This window comes from Astatotilapia calliptera, chromosome 5 (assembly GCF_900246225.1).
Source record: "Astatotilapia calliptera chromosome 5, fAstCal1.2, whole genome shotgun sequence".
Lineage (NCBI taxonomy): Eukaryota > Metazoa > Chordata > Actinopteri > Cichliformes > Cichlidae > Astatotilapia > Astatotilapia calliptera.
Genome location: NC_039306.1, coordinates 3476869 through 3498382, shown reverse-complemented (window position 1 = coordinate 3498382; position 21514 = coordinate 3476869). Strand labels below are relative to the sequence as shown.

The 21514-nt window shown below is 40.0% G+C and overlaps 2 protein-coding genes across 3 annotated transcripts; both read right to left on the bottom strand.

Annotated features, from left to right (window-relative positions):
- Positions 1-5876, bottom strand: LOC113021631 (uncharacterized). Its single transcript, XM_026166332.1, has 8 exons — positions 5759-5876; positions 4997-5188; positions 4359-4658; positions 2836-3132; positions 1649-1741; positions 1425-1505; positions 1152-1207; positions 1-463 (listed from the first exon to the last, which is right to left on the bottom strand). The coding sequence occupies exons 1-8, from the start codon at positions 5859-5861 to the stop codon at positions 170-172; spliced, it is 1416 nt and encodes a 471-aa protein (XP_026022117.1). The 5' UTR covers positions 5862-5876; the 3' UTR covers positions 1-169.
- A 2985-nt stretch (positions 5877-8861) lies between these two features.
- On the bottom strand, positions 8862-19797 carry LOC113021630 (CMRF35-like molecule 8). Of its 2 annotated transcripts, none has more exons than XM_026166330.1 (7): positions 19641-19797; positions 18188-18502; positions 17463-17771; positions 16481-16570; positions 16256-16342; positions 15988-16037; positions 8862-9445 (listed from the first exon to the last, which is right to left on the bottom strand). In XM_026166330.1, exons 1-7 carry the CDS (start codon positions 19675-19677, stop codon positions 9311-9313), a joined length of 1023 nt encoding a protein of 340 aa, XP_026022115.1. In that variant the 5' UTR covers positions 19678-19797; the 3' UTR covers positions 8862-9310. The 2 variants fall into 2 exon arrangements, with proteins under 2 accessions (XP_026022115.1, XP_026022116.1); XM_026166331.1 differs by having other exon boundaries at positions 16487-16570.
- Between the last annotated feature and the right edge of the window lie 1717 nt (positions 19798-21514).

The following is a 21514-nucleotide window of genomic DNA, read 5'->3' as shown; positions in this document are numbered from 1 at the left end:
ACTGACAGAAGCGAGGCTGCCATATCGCGCCAATTATCTTCACGGGGAAATAAAATCTAAGATCTCAGAACAGATCAGCACCAAAACACCATCACAAAATCACTGTGACTCAAACACTAAATACATTATTTTTATTCATAAATCTGTTATATTCTTTAAATAAATGATCTCATTTTCTTAGCTTGTTGACTGTTGAGTAGAGCGGCTCCTCGGTCGGCGGGTACAGTTGGGTGTCACTCGAGTCAGTTCGACATTTGGGAAACTTCACAGTAGAATATTCACAGGCAGAGTAGCCGAGTCTGACTGTCTCAGCAGCAGCTTTATCGGAGTTTTGAAAGTTAATGGTAGCATAATGTGTTGAGGGCACAGGGTTTGGAGAGCTGACGGTGGCATAAATTGTGTTTGTTGCATTTTCTGAGTCTGGCAGCTGGAGGCGCTCCTGTATCTCCTCATAGGTACAGTCCTTCACGGGAAGAATGAGAAATTATTATTTTTTTAAAGCAGTGTATTTGATTTCTTTACTGAAGTAATATGATCATTATTTTTGGTCATGTGAGAGAACTCTGACTACACAACTGTTGTGTGTGGAAATAACATTTACATGTCTGTTTATGGTGAAGTCTTTGCTTTCTTTAAATCCATAAACTTCATTTCACTTCTCAAATATCACGTTGTGTGTCTCCTATATGATATATTTAACTGACATTTGTTATTGTAACAACCATCGATTTATACAGGAAAACAATGACTATTAACAAGGTTGCCCAAACTTTTGCATCCCACTGTAGATTTCGGGACATGTATTCTGTAATCTGTAGTGGAATACATTTTAAAAGTAACCTTCCCAACACTGGTTATGCTGAGTTGGTTATGTCTAAGGTAAGACAGTAAACTAAAAACTAATGACCATGAGCTGTGATTGCAGATGAAAGAACGAGGTTAAAACTGTTCCTGATCAGTGACATGCTGCCAACAGCGCCTCCTTCATGTGAACATGCTGACACCTAGACTGGGAAAGTGAAACCAGATAAAGAAAAGAGATCCTGTGCACGGTGAACTTCGGATGAACACACTGGGAAGAAAACGAGGTTTTGATCTTGTTTGCCGCAGAAGTGTTGCACAGTAAAAAAAAGCAACATTTCCACACAAACCTCTTTGGTACGGCATGCTGCTGCACCATTTCCTGTGTTTTTTGAACGTGAAAATCCTGTTAAACAGAAAACAAAGACAGCAAAACATAAATGAGCAGTTTATGTTTTGGATTTAAGTGGACATTTACAAAGATTATCAGCTTTAATGAAGTAATGTCAGGATACTTTTGCTGCTGTGTTTTTAGACAGTGTGAGATAAGGAAGTACATGAATGTGGTTTGTGGGTACAAATTAGCATATCTAGTAATGTTGTGCAAACAAACAGTAACTTACGTTTATAGATTAGGATCATCAGTATCACAAAAAGCAGCACAGCCACACAGACGATCACAGAAATGATGGCCTCAGAGACGCCTCACAAATAAAACGGAAACATATTCAGCATCAGTTAAAAAGAAAACGTTTGTGACGCACACATTTCTATGCTGAGGAATTTAAAGTGAATTTTACTTAAATGAAAAAGTAAAAACTAAAACAAACTAAAAGTCCTCTCTCACCACGTGTCCCAGCAGCTGCAGCTGCAGCTGTAGTCGTCGCTGTAGTCGTCGCTGTAGTTGATGAAATGGTAGACGTGGATGTTGTTGGTGATCCTGAAAGAAAAATGAAGGTCAAGGAAGTTGTAATTATGAAAATGTTTGAAATTTTTATTGATTTTTATTTTAATTAATTTGATAAATAAGACAAAATGTGTCGGTTTAAAAAGTTTATTTTCTTCTTTTTTGATCCTTCTGTTAAAACAAGGACCTTAATAATACATTCTAATCCCAAATTTGTGTCAGTAGTTATTAAAATTGACCTGATCCAACTTTTACCTATGGTTTATTGTCACAGAGACAAAAACACACAATTAATGCAGCAGAAATTAACTGCATGAAAAAACCCGATTAATGCTGCATTTATTTGAATTTAGCATCCTGCTAATGTTCATAGCTTGACATCACGCTTTCATAGCTCATTGGGACACTTAGAACCGTTGATAATGATTCTTCACACTTGTGTAAATGTCTATCTTTCCTTTAAGCCCTGATCTCGAAGCTGGAACCGCAGATTTTTAGCTTTGGTTGATAATTTTCAGACATCACAACTCAAAGGGAGGAGCAGGAAATGAAAACAAATGCAGCAGCATTGCTGTAGGTACTCTGTATGCTTGGTAGTCTGTTTTAGAGTAATGGGACTGACTTCTAAAAGTGGCTGATGAAACCATACAGAGCCTGTTAAACTGATTCTTTCGCAGCATATACAGGACTCACTGCAGGTCTCACAGGTCTGCAATCAGAGCAGACTGAAAGTTGTGGAAGCACACAGATTTAAGATTCTGTGTAGTTATTTTAAAGTTAATGTTAAATCATTTTAGTTGTACAATCTCAGTCCTTAATGACACTAAAGGTTATCAGCTGAACACGCCCACGTTACTGTCTTAAAGCTGTTTCTGTATCAAACCACTTCCTCTCATGTAACGTTTTCCTGGTTTGCTTCTTTACATAAAATTAAAGGGTTTATTGAGTTTTTATTATCAGATATCAGAAGTCTTCACTTTAGAAGACTTTTTATTGGCTGAAATTTAACAGGACAAACGTATGTTGTTATTATAGATAAAGTTTATGTGAATTATTACTGCTCTGTAATATCCTGTACATTGTGAACATGTCAGATAACACCCACAGAATAAAACAGCGTGACTCACCTACAGTCAGGATCAGTCTGTTGCAGATTTGTTGGTTGTCGTTTTTCGCTCGACACCAGTATGTCCCGCTGTCATCTGCTGTTACATTTCTTATTGTAACAGTAATATTTGTCCTGTCTTTATCATTTATGTAAAACTTCTTGTTCTTATCAGGCTCATTGGTCGTTACTAGAGTTTGACATATAGATGGATCGTCTCCCTTACAGATTGATTTTGAAGGTGAGGCCTTCTCTTTGCATTTACACCAGTATGAGAAGTTCTGACCAGCAGCTGGTGATCTTGTGAAATTAGTAATATCTGTAGAAAACAGAAGAACGCAAGTACTTGAAAACACTGTATTTAGGCATGCCTTTAAATAAAATGGAAACTGCAACTGAGAGGGATGTGTCCTCTCGCCACTGCTCTACTCCCTCTGCACTTCAGACTGTGTGGCCACCCATGGCTCCAACACCATTGTGAAGTTTGCTGACGACACAGTGGTGTTGGGTGCCATCTCCAACAACGATGAGGCGGCCTACATGGATGACGTGAAGAATCTGGCATCGTGGTGCCAGGACAACCACCTCCAGCTGAACGTCAGCAAGACCAAGGAGCTGGTGGTGGACTTCAGAAGGAGTCAGCACAGAGACTACAAGCCCATTATCATCAATGGAGCTCCAGTGGAGAGGGTGCAGTCCTTCAAGTATCTCGGTGTCCACATCTCCTCAGACCTGACATGGGCTGCCCACATTCAGGTCCAGACCAAAAAGGCTAGGCAGCGCCTGTATCACCTACGACAACTGAGGAAGTTCAGGGTCTCTCCAAAGATCCTCAGGATTTTCTATACAGGCGCTGTGGAGAGCATCCTCACACAGAACATGACATCGTGGTTTGGGAACAGCTGTGTGAAGGACCAAAAAGCTCTCCAGAGAGTGATCCGTACAGCAGAACGCTGCTGCCGGATTGCTCTCCCCCCGCTTCAGGACACCTACACCAGGAGATGCCGGACTAGAGCAGCGCAGATACTGAAGGACCCGTCCCATCCTGGCAACAAACTCTTCCAACTTCTGCAATCTGGTAGAAGGTTCCGCATCTTCCGGGCAAGGACAGAGAGACTCAAGGGGAGCTTCTATCCCCAAGCCATCCGGGCCCTAAACTCACACACCCGCCCTCTCACATCATCTATAATTGACTGAGACAGGACTCTCTTCCAGACACTAAACCAAGGCACAATGTACATTTCAATTCCTTTAATTTTAAATATGTTTATATTGTCTATCCTGTAAAATAGTCAGATGTCTATTCATATTAATGTACAGAATTCACCTGCTTGCTGCTACTACTGCACATTCACCCAGTGTATATACTATATGTATGTATATATATATATATATAATGTTCTTCCCCCCCCCACACACATTTTTGCACATGTCGAGGAGCGTGTCAGGCTGCATTTCACTGTGTTATACTTGTATAACTATGCATGTGACAAATAAAGAACCTTGAACCTTGAACAACTGGAAGACATTACGAGAGTTACTCACGTTCCACATCCAGTTGTATTTTCTGGAGCACGACCTCTTTTTTAAATTTCACTCCACACCAGTAGACACCTTCATCCTGTGAGGACACGTTACTGATGGACAGGATGAAGTTTCTGTTTGTCTTTGTGAAAGTGAATCTGCTGTTTGACTGTTGAGGAGATAATACCATGTTCTCACAGACAGAGTTATTGTCTTTGCAGAAAAAAAATGGTTTGTTGTCTCCTTCATAATCACATTTGATCGTGGTTTTAGTTGTTCTGTACGCAATTTGATTAAATTGCTTCAGGCATACGCTTTTCACTACAAAGGAAAAAAGGTAGATTGAGCAAATAATCAAATGAAATACATTAAGGTGTATGTCATATGAATTATCCAAATTATTGTATTTGAAGTTGTAAATCATTTAATTTTCATTAAATTTGCCTTTTACTGTTAAATGCAACTTTAACTTATTAAAAATGAAGACTTGGAGGAGAAAATCATTTAGTAATTAGACTTGTTAGACTTTTGCTTTCAGGCTGGAGAAAAAAAGTAAAACTAAACTAATTTTGTGTGTTTCTTACATTTGACATTTTTAAATTAAAATAAGCAAAACTTCAGATATAAGATGACTGGATTTTCAAAAATGAAATTCTTACCAGACGGTTTCTCTTTGCCAGATGAATTCTTGCACATTTTCTTATAGGATTCCTCACTTTTAAGTTCCCTGAAGACCGCCTTTGGGATTTGGTTGCTTTCATACTTTACATAATGTGTTTCTTTAGTTTTTAGTGTCTTGCAGGTGACTTCAACCCATGTTCTGCATTCATTCTGTTGTGACATCTCACAGGCTGAGGACAGATATTTACTTCACCTCAGTCACTTAAAATAAATCAGGTTCAAACAAAACTCTAAAGACACGTTCTAACACAGTCTGTCTGCATTAGTACATCAATAAGATTAATTAATACCATATTATTTGATATTATCATATATCAATAATAAAAACAATAAATCTGAACTTTGGCAACTGTATTTGGACTTATTCCATCTTTTTCTATAATTGTGATGAGGCCAAACATGTCTGATGTGACTTTTATTGCATATTTTTAATTAGCTGGATAATTCAAACCTCCAGGAGCGTCACTCACTTTTAATTTTACTTTCACTCCTGCATTACAATAAAGTGCAGAAAATCATAACGTATTATCTGGTTATAGCTTATGTTTGTTAAGTTGAAAAATGTGCCGTGGTTAAAAAAGTGGAGCAGTGAGTCTGTTAAGCTCATGTTCAAGATATTCAAAGAGAGCTGTAGCCATACGAGCTGACAGGATGTACTGATTCAAGCTACTTGCTTAAGATGCAGTAACAGATCTCTCTGTCTCTAATATCAGTAATAAAGCCATAGTTATAGTTTTTACCTGTCAGCAGGAACATAATGAGCAGGAAACTGCTTTTCATGTTGTTGGTCCTGAATGCTGAAGTCATCTTTAAGAAATTGAAACTCTGAGTTCTTCTTTTCATGTCTGGGGTGATGTGGTTGTGTGCACAGCCGTGTTTCCTCAGTTTATATTTTGGGCAAACTAAAAGTAACCCTGCCCCCATCTTCCTCTTCCTCGCCGTGTTTCTGCCTCAACCTAACACTCTCCACGAACTCCTGATTACTCCTCACCTGCTACTGTTGACCAGACTGCATGAAAGACAAACTGCTTGAGTGCTGTAGTTTTATGTCATGATACGCTGTGTGTGGCAGGCAAAGACACACACAGCTAGAGCGAGATCACAAAAAAGTTAAAAATGTGAAGACATGAAGACAACGCACATTATTCTAACAGACAGGAAGCAGCAGGTGTGGCTGGTGTTAATCAGCACTTCCCCTTTCAGGGGTGTGACCTCTCGTCTGCTCTTCTCCCTCTACACAAACGACTGCAGTTCAGTTTGCAGCCGTGACATGACAGTTATCTGACTCATTAGCAATGAGTTTGCATACAGTCGTGGGTTGAACAGCTGGCCTTGTGGTGCAGTTAGAGATGATTATGCTCAGAACTCGAAGAGAGATGACAGGAGGAGCCGTTGTCCCCCATGAAGTTACTTAACAGCACTGTCTGCTGTGGAAACCTTCAGGTTTCTGGGATCCACAGTGTCCTAGTAAAATATACTGCAATAATCCAGTCTGCTCGTCCATCACTGCATAATTTGGATCAGCCATAAAACAGGACAGTGAGCTCTATAGAAAGAAATTATTGAAGCAGACTTGCCCTCAATTCAAATCCAGTCAGGAAACAGGCAGGCAAAATCATCGCAGAGCCCTCACACCAGGTTCTGTCCAACTCCTCTGCTCTGGCAGGTGCTACGCCAAAACCAGCAGACTTCTGTATGGGTCCTTGCACCATTCCATCATAACTATACTATACGTTCATTGTTTATAAAATTAAGTGCAGGATTGGCATATTTGATAAGGCTGATGCAGTCTGATTAAGCGTCACAGGTTTTACAGCAGCTGGGGGAAGGAGACACAGGTGGGCACGTTCAGACAGTGAGACAGGGTAAGAAGCCAAACGCAGAATGAGAAGAAGTTTTAACAAATAACCATTAATGACATTGGAAAACATGAAACATGAATTTAATTAAATAAATAAGAAAATAAAGCCCAAAGTAAACAAAGAGAAAACATCTAATAATAAGCAAGAATGCAAAGCTCCAAAGAACTAAAAACCAGGGACGACAGCAGACGTGGAGAGAGTTTTTATTACAAAAAATGTGTTTTTCAGGACAAGCAGGGTCATGGTGTCCTACTGTATTTATAAATCTTAAACAACAATTAAACTAAAATTGTTGTTTATAGATTTCAGTCTGACAGCACCATCCTCTGTAAATATGTTGTATTGTATGTTAAGTCTTGATGTATTCAGATGCATTGGTGCAAACACTAAATATTGTTTTTTAGTCTTTAAACACATACAATTTGTAATAAACTGAGAAGACCACACGAGATGCAAATGCAAAACTTTTTTAATAGCATCATCAGAAGCTTTTTTAAATTTTCCAAATCAACTACAATACAAACTGTAACTGAGAAAGAAAAGAACAAAATAAAAAGGTACAATCATTAATATGACGATGAAGAAGAATTGCTTAATTAAAAACATGAATGGTTTCATCCTGGGAGGAAACACATCCCATGGGGGTTGTGTCAGGATGGGGATAAAAAAAAAATGGCAACCTACTTTGGAAACCCTTTGTAACAAAGGAGCAGCTGAAAGTAGCATCGACTGAACCTGACGTCATGGCGACCATCCACAAAAAACAGAAACAAAGGTAAAAAAAAAAAAAGCTGCGAACAGGCAAGTAAAAGTGCACATTTGGGAAGTAACAAATGAATAATAATTTTAAAAATAGCATAAAAAGGTTCCTGGTGCAGCTCTAATTGTCACGGTTCTGGGTCATTGTGACCCAGCTTTTTCTGTTTTTCTAAATATATGATTTGTTTGGGTTTTTGAGTTGTGCTGGTTTGATTTGGTATTAAGGGTTATTCTTAGTTTTGTTCTCTTTACTTTATTTGGTGTTCTGGCCTCCAGTTTAAGTCACTGTCTTCTCTGTTTTGTGTCATATTCTTCATGTCTCTCTCAGTGTCAAGTTTGGGTCCTTTTTTCCTGCCTGCCTGCCACACAGCCAACCATGACACTAAGGCTACGTTCACACTGCAGGCGAAAGCGCATCACGATACATATCCGATGTTTTAGGAAGCGACTGCTGTTTGACGGTCATGTCGCATTAAATCCGTCTTTTACGTCACTGACACAAGACAGACGCTAATTATCAGCCCCGGAGAAGACACCGCGAACGCTTCCTGGCCATCCAGTGTAGATGTCAGTGAAACTGTTGGGAAGACAACGTGAACATTTTCTTTGTACTGTATAATCTGCAGATTCTGACAGAAATCTGCAGCTATCCTTTGAAGCAGCGCTCCTCTAAAACAGAAATAAGGATCATTATTAGGTTATTTACATTATTATGTAAATAACAAAATAACTTAAAGTAAAAATTGGGAAATGTAAAGTCCGAAGTCTTTATATTAAGGCCATCAGTCAAACAATATTGTTTGCTCTGGGTCTAACCAGAGCGCGTTGTGTGTGACGTCTTCTTTTGCGCATGCGGCCGCTTTGAGCGTTCACACTAGAGCGCGTTTGCTGTCGCATTTTATTTGTAGTGTGAACAAGCAGACAAAAAAATCGGATTTGATCAAAAAATCGGAATTGAGCATCAAGACCTGCAGTTTGAACGTAGCCTAATATCTTTCAGTAGATTTGCTGGTTTGGATCAACAGTGGGGGGCAGATGCCTGCTCTGTCCTTGCTTGTCCAGGTAACTGTGGGTGGCAAACACACCATGTCTTCCCTTTTCTGGCCTATAATAGGCTTGCATTTTTTAATATAGTGCTGTGAACAAGTATTCTGCCATCTTTCTGATTTTTCTTTCTATTCTTTTAATGTTTTTTTGCATATTTTTTACATCTTACATTTTTCAGATCATCATTTTAAACAATGGCTTTTTTATTAAGAATATTTCCTTCATACATATAAACAAATAGAGAAGAGAAGGATTACAAAAGTGAAATAAAGGAAAAAAATATAAACGTAAATAACATAGGATCTGGCAAAATAATCACATTCATTCCCACCCAGGTCACTGCCCTAGATCTGTACAGCTGAAAAGTTCTTATAGATTTTGGATGCATCAAGAAAAGGTTTGAAATTTCCCAGATCATCAAATTTTAATAGCTAGAAAGCAAGCAGTAAATAGAGGAGCAGTCAGGACTTAACCCTTCTCAGTGCCGCAGTGGCATTGCAACGACAGGGAGTAGAAATTGTCAATTGAAACTCTGGATGGATGATTTGCTGTAGACTTCGTATCATGCTGGCCTGGTTTCCACTGACTACAATCTGTATCAGAGTCAGCCTCACCAGAGATGTTTTAAACCTTGACTTTGGATTCATGCATGAAGAAAGCTGGGTTTGTGGGGAAGTTGGTAGTGGCATAAACTGTTTTCATTGCAGGTCTTGTGACGGACTTCTGGGAAGACTCGTGTATTGCCTCATAGATATTATCCTAAAAAATGACAAACACAAAAAAGGTTTATATCCAATCTTAATAGTAAGCATTACATGTACTAAAGACCTTAAAAAATGGAATTGCTCTCTATCACTAAAACCTGCTAATTACTGCCCAGGTGCAAATCCAGCTCAGGGGCTTTCAGGAGCACTGCAGTTGAAACCGGCATCACTGTAAACATAACCAGCACCCCATTCTCTACGACCTGCTGGAGCGGGGGGGCTAGGAGGAGGAGTTGGCCGTCCGACTGCGGTCTGGAGTGTGGGGCCTTCCTGCTGCTGCAGAGTCGGGGCGGTCTGCCTCCCCCCACCGCAGGGAAAAGGGTAACACCACCTGGGTCTGGGTGCAGTTCCCCCCTCCAGGGGCGGGGGCACCTAGACCCGGTTTGTAGAGTACGCTTGGGGAGTGTGATCGTGTGTACAGCGTCTCTTTATGTCTGTCTCCACGTTGGTTGAGTGTGGAGTAAGTGCATATGAGAGCATGAGGGTGGGAATGGATGTTTGTGTCTGTGTGTGCCTGTATGTCTGTGTCTATATGTCAGGTTGGGTGTCAGGCGCCACCTCTCTGGGGACATCTCAGGCCCTTCAAGGTTTGGAGGCCTATCTCCCCCTACCACCACTTCCCCTGCCAGTGGCAGACGCCCTCAGACATCGGTGCGTTGGTGGTTCTTTGTGTCCGGGGATGGGCGTCCAGGTACACACCGGCTCACTCCTTGGCGGCCGCTTATCGGGGCCTGGAGCCTGGGGCTCGCTCGGGCCACTTCGGAGGTGGGGTGCCCCCGGCCTCTCGGCCTGGGGCTCGGTCACTCAGGCACGGCTGGCTGCCGGCGGAGCTCACGGGCGCGTCACTGCAACTCCCCCTGGCTTCTGCTCCGCGGCTGCTGAGTGAGCCCTCATCTGGGACTCTCCTCAGCTCTTTCTGGGACAGTGGCGCGGCTGCCCCTCTGTTGGTCTTCCTTGGTCTGTTGTGTTCTGGGGGCCTCTGGATGTCTGGAGTTTTGATCTCCTCCATACCTGCTTCACGCCCTGGAGGACGGGGCTGTGGCCCCCCCCCACACCCTCTAGCAGATCATTACATGAAGGAACCTTTTAAAAAAACAAAAAACAAGCACGTCCATGCTCACAGGTGTACACACGGGTGACCACACCCACAAACTACACCCTTTTTGGCTCCTACCTCAAAGCACACTGTGTTCTGTTGATCTTATGTGCTGCACAATAACGTTTAATATTTAGTATTTACTGTCATATTCCCATATATCATTGTGATGCTGTTTATTCTATTACTCTTGTTCTCTTCTGCTTGCTTTCTTTTTTCTTTCTCAGCAGGTGATCCAGGTGATTGATATATGCTTTTTTTTTTTCTCTGCCCGTTCTGTTAGTTTTTGTCTTTTGCCCTTCTCCCCCGTCCCTCTTCTCAGCTGTTTCTCTTTCCCTCTTTCTTTCTCCCCTTCTTTCCTCCAGTCAAGTCTGTCCCGTATTCAGCAAGTGAAAATAAAATAAACAATAAAAGGTGAATCAAATGGACCATTACGGCAAGGCTGGGATGGTCAGTTTGGTAAAGTAAATCCGTTGGGCATCTTTCTTTGCCTTTAGACAACAATTCTGATGCAAAAGAGCCAAACGGGACAGGCAAAAAAAAAAAAAAAACATAACCAGCAGCAGCCAGAGACAACAACATGTATGTAAACTTGATTTTATATTTGAGTTTCTTGCAAACAGGTTTTCACTAAAGTGCACACACTGTTCTGTTAAATGCCGTATGTGTAAACCTGATTTAGACTGGTTATGAAATTTTACTGAAAAACAGTTTTTACACGGGAAAACAATATATGTAATAATAAAGTAATATATATATATTTATTGTAATAATATTGTAATATATATATTACAATATTATTACAATATATGTAATAATATTGTAATAAATATATGTATATATGTATATATATATATATATATATATATATATATTAAGGGTGCAAAAATACTCGTATCGATATATCGATACAGTGCTTTCGGTTCGGTACGCATATGTATCGAACAATACAAAATTATTTATTTATTTTATCAACTTTTCTTCTGACGATGCTGTCTGTGTTGAGCGCTCAGTGGATCTGCGTTCCACTACTCCGCCTAGGCTACACTCTCGAGCGCAGATCCACTGAGCGCAGTGCAAGCTAGAGACAGAAGCTAAGCTTGTTGCAACATGGCAACTGCCCCAACGCTACCCGAAATTGAACTTCCCCCATCCTCATTTAAATGTGGCGTTTGGAACTATCTTGGTTTTCATGTGAAGTATGACCCTGAAGGTAAGCACGTCATGGACAAAAGTAAAACAGTATGTTGGATGTGCCATGCAATGCTCAATTACATGGGTGGGAACTACTGCATTAGCGCCGTTTGCTCATTAGCGTGTTGACGCCGTCTAGCCCCACGCACGGGGCGATCCGCGGTAACTTGTTAACGGAGATTTGCCGCGTTATGGCGTTAACGTCATTTCAACGAGATTAAAGCTGACAGCACTAGTGGGAACACAACGAATATGACTGCACATTTACACCGACATCATTCTAGTTAGGGTTGCCAACCGTCCCTTAAAAACGGAATCGTCCCGTATTTAGAAACAAAAGTACACGTCCCGTATTGAGCTAATAAGGGACGCACTTTGTCCCATATTGAGCTAATAAGGGACGCACTTTGTCCCGTAATACAGTGAGAATCAAAAGTAGTCTATAAATGTTAATGGAATTAACGGTTTGTTTGAAAACATAATTCCCAGCCCCTCTCCTGCTTTGTGACCAATGAGCTGACAGCACACTTATGACAATTCGAGTATGACAATTCAGATTACCGCTCATCTCATTGGTCGAGGAAAGGTCGCTTGCGGAGAAAATACCGGAAGACAACAGATGACCACAACAAGAAGCATGGCCAACAGGGAAACAAACGCCGACACTGCGGTGCACGTCTCGGACGACAGTACACCTAAAGCTGGGCAGACACTGCGATTTTTTCAGTCACGTTATTCAGCTCCTGCTCAAACTGCACAATTGACTCGCAGGGGTTAGAAGTTGGTAGGTCACGATGCAGGTCTCACACTATACGGCCCGATGCTCTGATGCGACCTGAGTGCTCACACTGTGCCTCCATAACATGAAGGTTATAACAGAAATTCTGTCGCTCTCTCTCTCTGTCTTTCACTCACACAGACACACCACCACCATCAACTTTGCTAAATTGCTAATGAAAAACATGATCAGGCAGCTGTGATTGAGCAGCAGTGTAAATCCAACTATTTTCACGGTTGTTGTGGTCGTGATAATTTTGTGATGCCACATCGAAAAGGCTCGGATGAGCTTTCCAAAGTTCTACAAGTTGTGCCTCCATCGCTTGTGTCCAGATCACACGCCGCACAGCCGAGCTGCTCCGTCTTTTTCACCGACGTTTACCTGTTTGCACGTGAGCAGTGTGAGCGGCTGTGGTGACACCCTCACGAGCGATTGATGATCGGGAGCTGCTCGAGTTGTTAATCGCTTCTCGTTACCCCACGTATACTACACGATGCACGATGAAGGCCAAAATCGGGCCGATCACCAAATCGGTCGCACGACTCAAAAATCGTCTCAAAATGGGCCAAAAATCGCACAGTGTGAGCCCAGCATTAGAGCAACAATGTTTGTTCCCCTCAGAGAAAGAAAAAAAAGGCTGCAAAAGTACAGGGAGGAATGGGAAAAGGAAAACACCTGGCTGGAAAAGTGCACGATAACACCTATAAAGCGCACTTCACTGTGTGCCGGCGCACTTTTTCCATAGGCATGCTTCTAATGGTGGGCACATGAAGAACATGAGAGGCGTGAAAGCTCGGGGAACCCTTAACCAATTTTTTGTCCACCAGGCCACGGCAGAAGCAGATATGGTATGTAAACATTGGGGTTATTATGGGCATGTGCAGTGAATATCAGCGCTATGTGGCCAGAAGTGTGATAATATAATTTATTTTGTGTAATAAACGACTGCAAGGATAGATGATTACAACAAATAGATGACTAATACATAAAAGTAATACATAGATGAATAATGATGATGAGTTAAGATGTGTAATCATGGGAACAAGTGGGTTTACAAACAGGAGCAGCTGATTAGCATTAGAAAAGCTGAAATAATACCTCAACTGAAGCCAATTGTACTAAATGCACTATATGTGCACAGTTACAAGAATATTTTTCGTTCTATTGCTTTCTATTAATTTATATAATTTTAAGTTAAGCAGGACAGAGTTCTTTTAAAGAAAGATTTACTTATATTCTCCAAAGTTAAGCATGACAGGCTTCTGTATAAGAAAGAGACCTGTTTTATTCTGTTAATGTTGTCATTTTGAGCTAAAAATAAATGGCTAAATGATCATTTGTTTCCCATATGGTCATATCACAAAGAATATGCATCTGCTTAAATCAAATTCAAGTCAAATGGTTAAAAAATAATTTCACACACAAAAAAAAGAGCTACCACACTGGGAAGGGTGAAGACAACTGGGTTGCCCGGCCCTGGCCACGAGGTGTCCCTTATTTATTTTTCAAGGAGTTGGCAACCCTAATTCTAGTGCAAAGACAAGTGGAAGCAGAAAAAAACAACAAGCACGCAGGCTACAAACTAAACTTTGTTTAATATGCTGCTGAGAATATAGCCCAGGAGAAGCGTATAGTATAGATTTTATTTTGGAAAGAGACATTTCTCTGTAATAAACTCTCTTTTCCAAAGATGAGTGATTTCTCGATCAGATAGATTTTTTTTAATCATTATTATTTTGTTGTTTTAGCAACATTAAATTTAAAAACTGTACTAAAATATATTATATTAAAATATATATTTCTAATTTTAATAAATGACAAATTAAAAAGGCATGAACCTTTTTTGTATCGAAAAAATATCGAACAGTTACACCAAAGTATCGAACCGAACCGAACCGTGAATTTTGTGTATCGTTGCACCCCTAAGAGATATATATATATATATACAGTGGGGCAAAAAAGTATTTAGTCAGCCACCGATTGTGCAAGTTCCCCCACCTAAAATGATGACAGAGGTCAGTAATTTGCACCAGAGGTACACTTCAACTGTGAGATACAGAATGTGGAAAAAAAATCCATGAAACCACATGGTAGGATTTGTAAAGAATTTATTCGTAAATCAGGGTGGAAAATAAGTATTTGGTCAATAACAAAAATACAACTCATGTTTTGGGGCTGTCGCCGAGCAACACGGACTTTCAACTCCCGCCACAGATTTTCTATGGGGTTGAGGTCTGGAGACTGGCTAGGCCACTCCAGGACTTTCAAATGCTTCTTACGGAGCCACTCCTTTGTTGCCCGGGCGGTGTGTTTTGGATCATTGTCATGTTGGAAGACCCAGCCTCGTTTCATCTTCAAAGTTCTCACTGATGGAAGGAGGTTTTGGCTCAAAATCTCACGATACATGGCCCCAATCATTCTGTCCTTAACACGGATCAGTCGTCCTGTCCCCTTGGCAGAAAAACAGCCCCATAGCATGATGTTTCCACCCCCATGCTTCACAGTAGGTATGGTGTTCTTGGGATGCAACTCAGTATTCTTCTTCCTCCAAACACGACGAGTTGAGTTTATACCAAAAAGTTCTACTTTGGTTTCATCTGACCACATGACATTCTCCCAATCCTCTGCTGTATCATCCATGTGCTCTCTGGCAAACTTCAGACGGGCCTGGACATGCACTGGCTTCAGCAGCGGAACACGTCTGGCACTGCGGGATTTGATTCCCTGCCGTTGTAGTGTGTTACTGATGGTGACCTTTGTTACTTTGGTCCCAGCTCTCTGCAAGTAATTCACCAGGTCCCCCGTGTGGTTCTGGGATCTTTGCTCACCGTTCTCATGATCATTTTGACCCCACGGGATGAGATCTTGCGTGGAGCCCCAGATCGTGGGAGATTATCAGTGGTCTTGTATGTCTTCCATTTTCTGATGATTGCTCCCATAGTTGATTTTTTCACACCAAGCTGCTTGCCTATTGTAGATTCACTCTTCCCAGTCTGGTGCAGGTCTACAATACTTTTCCTGGTGTCCTTCGAAAGCTCTTTGGTCTTGGCCATGGCGGAGTTTGGAGTCTGACTGTTTGAGGCTGTGGACAGGTGTCTTTTATACAGATGATGAGTTCAAACAGGTGCCATTCATACAGGTAACGAGTGGGGGACAGAAAAGCTTCTTACAGAAGACGTTACAGGTCTGTGAGAGTCAGAGATTTTCCTTGTTTGAGGTGACCAAATACTTATTTTCCACCCTAATTTACGAATAAATTCTTTACAAATCCTACCATGTGAATTCATGGATTTTTTTTTCACATTCTGTCTCTCACAGTTGAAGTGTACCTCTGGTGCAAATTACTGACCTCTGTCATCATTTTAAGTGGGGGAACTTGCACAATCGGTGGCTGACTAAATACTTTTTTGCCCCACTGTATATATATATATGCGCGCGCACACACACACACACAGACATGTATACATACTTCTTTGTTCTGTGCCTCTCCATTCTTTCTGTGTTTTGACCATGAAAAACCTGACAGAGAAAAATAAGAAAGCATAAAGAAGTGAAAAACATTTTTCTTTACCTAACAAAAAACTGTCCAAACTGACAGACTTACATTTGTTTCTTTTAATTTAATTGACTAATATATGAACCGCTAAATGTGTCTGACTACTGAAAAGTAAATATATTTTAGATACTTTATACATGACTATGTTAGAATGGGCATTTTAAATTTATATTTTACCTACATTTGTAGGTGAAAACCGCAATAACCACAAGTAGCAGGAGAGCAACGAGGACAGCCGCAGTGATGACCACAGTTAAAGGAGAACCAGCTGTAAGACAAAAATCAGAAAGAAATATCACAATAGAGCTGTAAACACAGACATGTCTGCTAGAACTGTCAGTTTAATAGAATTCACATAAATATGCTGACAGACTCTTTTAATCTATCAATAAGAGCACTTTCTCACAGGGACCTGTCACAGGAGGTGTCTGGGTTGTAGAATTGGTGGCTGGAGATGAAGGATTCAATGATGTAGTGGAGGATGTAGTGGAGGGGTCTGGGTACACAAAAGTATGTAAGTTGTGCATTGAAACAATAGTAAATTAACAAGCTGCCATTATTACAGATAAATTAACAATATTTAGTGAATTTAAAAAAAGTTCATTATTTGGAAACATCGCTGCCAAGTTTAGTTTCTTTTTTCATGAGACATAATATATAAAATACAATGAAATGATTGTACCATTTTTTTACTGCCTGTATTTATTTCAAATGTATTAGATGACCATAATAGGGATATCATCTCTGAGTTACTCTCATTACTTATAGATCAAACATTAGAAAAAGGTAGAGGATTTTGAAGCACGAATTTTTGTCTCACATAGATTATTTGTTCACATTTGGCCATTTATAATGAGCTTTCAATAGCAAAGAATAGTCCGAAAACAAAGGTTGTGTGTCTGAAATGTCCTGTTTCACTCTTTGTTTAAAGATTCTAAATAACATTTAATTTGTATTCTTCTATCAAATATACTATATGTTCCTCTTTCTTCAACATTTGTACACAAAACTGTTAGATTGTCAAGAACGTCAACAAAAGAGAACCAATGCACTCATTGCACACACTGTGTGTGTGTGTGTGTGTGTGTGTGTGTGTGTGTGTGTGTGTGTGTGTAAAAAGAGATGTGCTGTCAAAAAGAGAAGGCAAAGAAATGAAACAAATAAATGTTAAAAATGTAAATAAAAGACTAAATCATTCCCTGCAAATAATTAGAAACTAGTCAAACCCTTTGACCAGATTATGCAAAAAAACCCCCAAAAAAACCCAACCCTCTACCTCGTACTGTAGGAGTTTGACTATGACTGATGTGCATTTTAATACATGAGCAAGACATGAAAACATGTGGAGCACATAAATAGAAACACACATACTAGATTATTTTTCTCACCTTCAACCTCCAGTTTTATTTGTTTGAGTGAAACTCTGTAGCTTCCATCCTTTGATTCCACTCCACACCAGTAGACACCAGCGTCCTGTGAGGAAACACCACTGATGGACACGTTGAAGCCTCTGTTGGTGTTTGTGAGTCTGAATTTCCCGTTTAACCTCTGACCTTTTGTTGACAAAATATCCTTACAGGTGAAATTCTCCCCTCTGCAGAAAAACTGGACCCCGGACTTGAAATCAACATCTGGATAATGACACTTGATGTTAGCTCCTCTGGTCACAGTTTGAGTAAATGGCTGCTGGCAGTTTTCTGTATAAAAATAAAGACAAACCCCCCAAAGCAGGACGATAAAGTATTTGAATGTCATTCATTATATCACAACATGTAACTTGTACTTTGTCACACACTACTTTAACATTTTTAACTTTCTCGTGTGCTGACAAAGGTGTGAAACAGATGAAGACACGAGCAAACTGTGAAATTTCCTTTCAAAAGTCTGAGATGTAAAGTAACTTCTGAGATTAAAAAACAAACAAAGTAATGTAAACATGCGTTTAACCTGTAATCTGTAATAAATCTTTACATTTCCAAACTATGATTTATGTTGTGTGATAGAAACAAACTATATAATACCAAAATACAGGTGAGGAAATCTGATTTTAGTTATTAATTTCTTGTGTTGTACTAATAACATCAACAACAACAATAATAATCACATTTCTTACCATAATCCAATTCCTTTTTGACAGGAGATCTGTTTGAGCCTTGATCAAATTCACATCTGTACGTCCCAAAGTCTGCTTGTTTAAGATCTCTGATGCCCACCATCAGAGTTTTATGTTTTGTATCATGGTACAGAGAAAATCTGCCTTTATTGTCCCAAACATCCTTCAGAGAGCTTCGTAAGCTTGTTCTATTGGGAAAAACTACATTGACGTGGTCATATTTTTTATTTGCTCCAGGATATTTGCAGATGAATTGAACCCATCCTTGTTTGCATGCCTCCACTTCATCTTCATCATCACCATCGGCACCACGACCTGCAGATCAAAGACAAAAAGTTGTTTTGAATATTTTTAGTATTTCTGATTTGAGAGAGATGATGTTGCTACACAGTCGTCACTATGAGTAAACTGCATGTTGAACTTTTCCAACAGGTTTGTGATTTTTGCTTTTTGAAAATTGGTCAAAACCTCTTCTCTCAAAACAATAGAAGATGGGACGGTCTCTACATCAGAGGTGGGCGAACTCCAGGCCTTAAGGGCCGGTGTCCTGCAGGTTTTAGTTGTGTCATTGATCCAACACAGCTGATTTAAATGGCAAAAAATACCTCCTTAACATGTCTTGAAGTTCTCCAGAGGTCTGGTGATGGACCAATCATTTGATTCAGGTGTGTTAAACCAAGGTGATATGTAAAACCTACAGGACAGCGGCCCTTGAGGCCCGGAGTCCCCCACCCCCCCTGTACATATTAGAGACCAAACCTCTGCCCTGATGGAAGAACCTGATTCAATCATTAGTCTGATCTTTTCGTATTTTTGGTCTATCAGGAAGGCTTTCATTTCATGTAGATGCTCAAGGTCGTTAAGAGTGGCACCACTACTCTCACAGCACAGTTCAACTTTTTTCCAATTTGCTCATTTTTCTGATTATAAGACTTCTAAACCTCCAAGTCAGAGAAATGTTTGAAAAAATGAATCAACAAATGAAGAAGAAAACATTTAAATTAATGTCCAGTTTTTGCAGATGACCTTGGTATAAAGGTGTTGGGATATTCACCTCTGAGAAGATTGGCAGCTCTCTTGGGTGTTTTCCACTCATGAATAATCACTCTAAATTTTGAATGATGGACTTCAAATTGTATGACTTGAAATAGTCTTACAAACCCTTCACAAATTGATGGGCAGCAGCAGTTGCTTCTCTAAGATCACTGCTGATGTCTTCTCTGAAATGACGTCATGTAATAAATCATGTGTCGTTGTTCATCTAAGGCTGTTTATACCTAATATTAAGACCTTTCATTATGTTGTGACATGTTAACCCTTAGGATTTACAGAATCTAAAATTTAAAGCTTACTTTGTTTTTATCATGACTGTAAATGGCAACAATTTCTGGTCATCATATACATGAAATTATTATAATAATGAATGTGTAATATTACTAATCAGTAGTCTTACCTGTCATCAGCGTGAGGATGAGCAGCAGGAGCTTCATTATTTTGGTCGTCTCTTTGAGTCCAAACAGTGCGCTTGTTCAAGCGTCTCCGCGATGTCGTCTAAAACTTTATAGTGCCACTTTGTTTCCAGAAAAAAGAGGAAACTGCTAACGTCATGATTATCTAAAAAAGGATATGAAATATGTAGTTCTTCCTCAGTGTCTATATGGTTTTTACAGAATTACATAATCTAGTTTAAAGTTAGACTATGGAAAGAAAACAGGATGTGACTCACTTTAACTCACTGCCCATTGCACAAAAACACAAAACCACAGCTTGTTTCATCAGCTGTTATTTTCAAAAGTGTGGTACGAGTGGCAGCTGAGTGCAGTCTCACTTTGATTACGTGTCCACACACAAACTGAGCTAAAGAACCCGCTTTATGGATAATAACAATAATAACAACAACTGCATACAAACATAGCAAAGCATCGTTTCGACCTTCTGTTTTTGTGACAATACTTTTTAGAAAATGAAAAAGTTGACCTACTACTTGACCCAGTTCTCTAAACTCGTCATTAGTCATTGTTAAATCATGATTACTGTTATCGCAGCAGCACAACTCACAAAAGATGATCCACAAAACACTTTACACTATATCACAGGGCCAGGCTATGAAACTAAGTGCTAAGTTTAGACCACGACTAGTAGACCTCCCAAGAATACATGTAAAGGGTTTGTTTACTCATACTAAGCTCATTCAATTAAATAATAATAATAATTAAAAAAAAACGATGCTGGGTCTAGTATGTTACTATTATTACTTTTTTGGAGAATGCAGTAATTTAACAGCTTACTAAGTCAGTAATACACTACAATTACAATTATTTTGCTACTTCTATTACAGGGTACTTCAATTAGCTCCACATGGGCAGATAAAAAGGAAGAAGAAAGACATCAGTCGTGCTTTCTTCTTCCTGTGTAGTTAAGGTACAATTAGCTGACTTCAATTTGTAGCATGTGTGTGTGTGTCTGAGATGTGACAGTGGCAGGACCTCCTGCTGTTGGATCTCTGGCTGACACACCTGTGATCCATCAGTTTATCTTCCTGTTGTGCACTTATGGACGAGCGCTCTGTCAAGAGCATCATCAAATACTTCCTGAGATTCATCTCTGCAAAGAAAACTCACCAGCCTGATCTACCCACTCCATAACTCAACCTCCACCATTTAAGTGGCTTTTTAACTTTTGCAGTAAATCCTTAAACTTGAATGATGCGTTTACTTCCACCTGCTGCACCAGCCTGGGAACCAACAGAAAATTGTACTGACACAGAAATGGAGATAAATGAACAACGATTGAGTGAAGAGGGAGAAAGTTTGATCAGACTAGAAATGGACTGTAACAATATGTTACTAGCGTGTGTGAATGTTTGAAACTGGGCATTACTGGAGTTTAATGAGTGAATAGCATCTGTTGCACAAGACACCATTAAAGAAGCATCCTACAGGGATGCGCGGACCAAACAGTCCTCATACGAACTCCACAATCACCAGCAGATCGTGTAGATTGTGTTGAAACCTACAATTTAAACCCATCTGTCATAACTAATACTACGCATAATTTTTCCTGACAATCCTCAGCGGGTATCTTGGCTGTGTGGACTAGGAGGGACACCCCCTTTTTTCATGCAGCACTAATGGCTTTTGGCCCATGTCATGGTTTTGGAGTCTGATAACATACATCATCTGCTCCAAGGGAAACATGGAACAATGGCTGAGTGTGTATTTATGGTTTACGAGTGTGTTTGCAACCTGTGTGACTGCCAGCCAATCTGGAAAGAAAACATAGATAAGATAAGAGATTTTATATGGTTTGGGGTCCTCAGAGCCAAGT

Bases quoted from the DNA above. Each gene is read 5' to 3' on its own strand.
- LOC113021630 (XM_026166330.1), bottom strand. From the start codon at position 19,677: ATGAAGCTCCTGCTGCTCATCCTCACGCTGATGACAG. The intron at 18,503-19,640 runs GTAAGACTACTG...TTTGATCTGCAG, and splicing joins CATCCTCACGCTGATGACAG to GTCGTGGTGCCGATGGTGAT. The intron at 9,446-15,987 runs GTATGTATACAT...GTCATTTTTTAG, and splicing joins GAGAGGCACAGAACAAAGAA to GATAATATCTATGAGGCAAT.
- LOC113021631 (XM_026166332.1), bottom strand. From the start codon at position 5,861: ATGAAAAGAAGAACTCAGAGTTTCAATTTCTTAAAGATGACTTCAGCA. The intron at 1,742-2,835 runs GTGAGTCACGCT...TTTTTCTTTCAG, and splicing joins CAGACTGATCCTGACTGTAG to GATCACCAACAACATCCACG. The intron at 464-1,151 runs GTTTGTGTGGAA...CTTCCCGTGAAG, and splicing joins CAGCATGCCGTACCAAAGAG to GACTGTACCTATGAGGAGAT.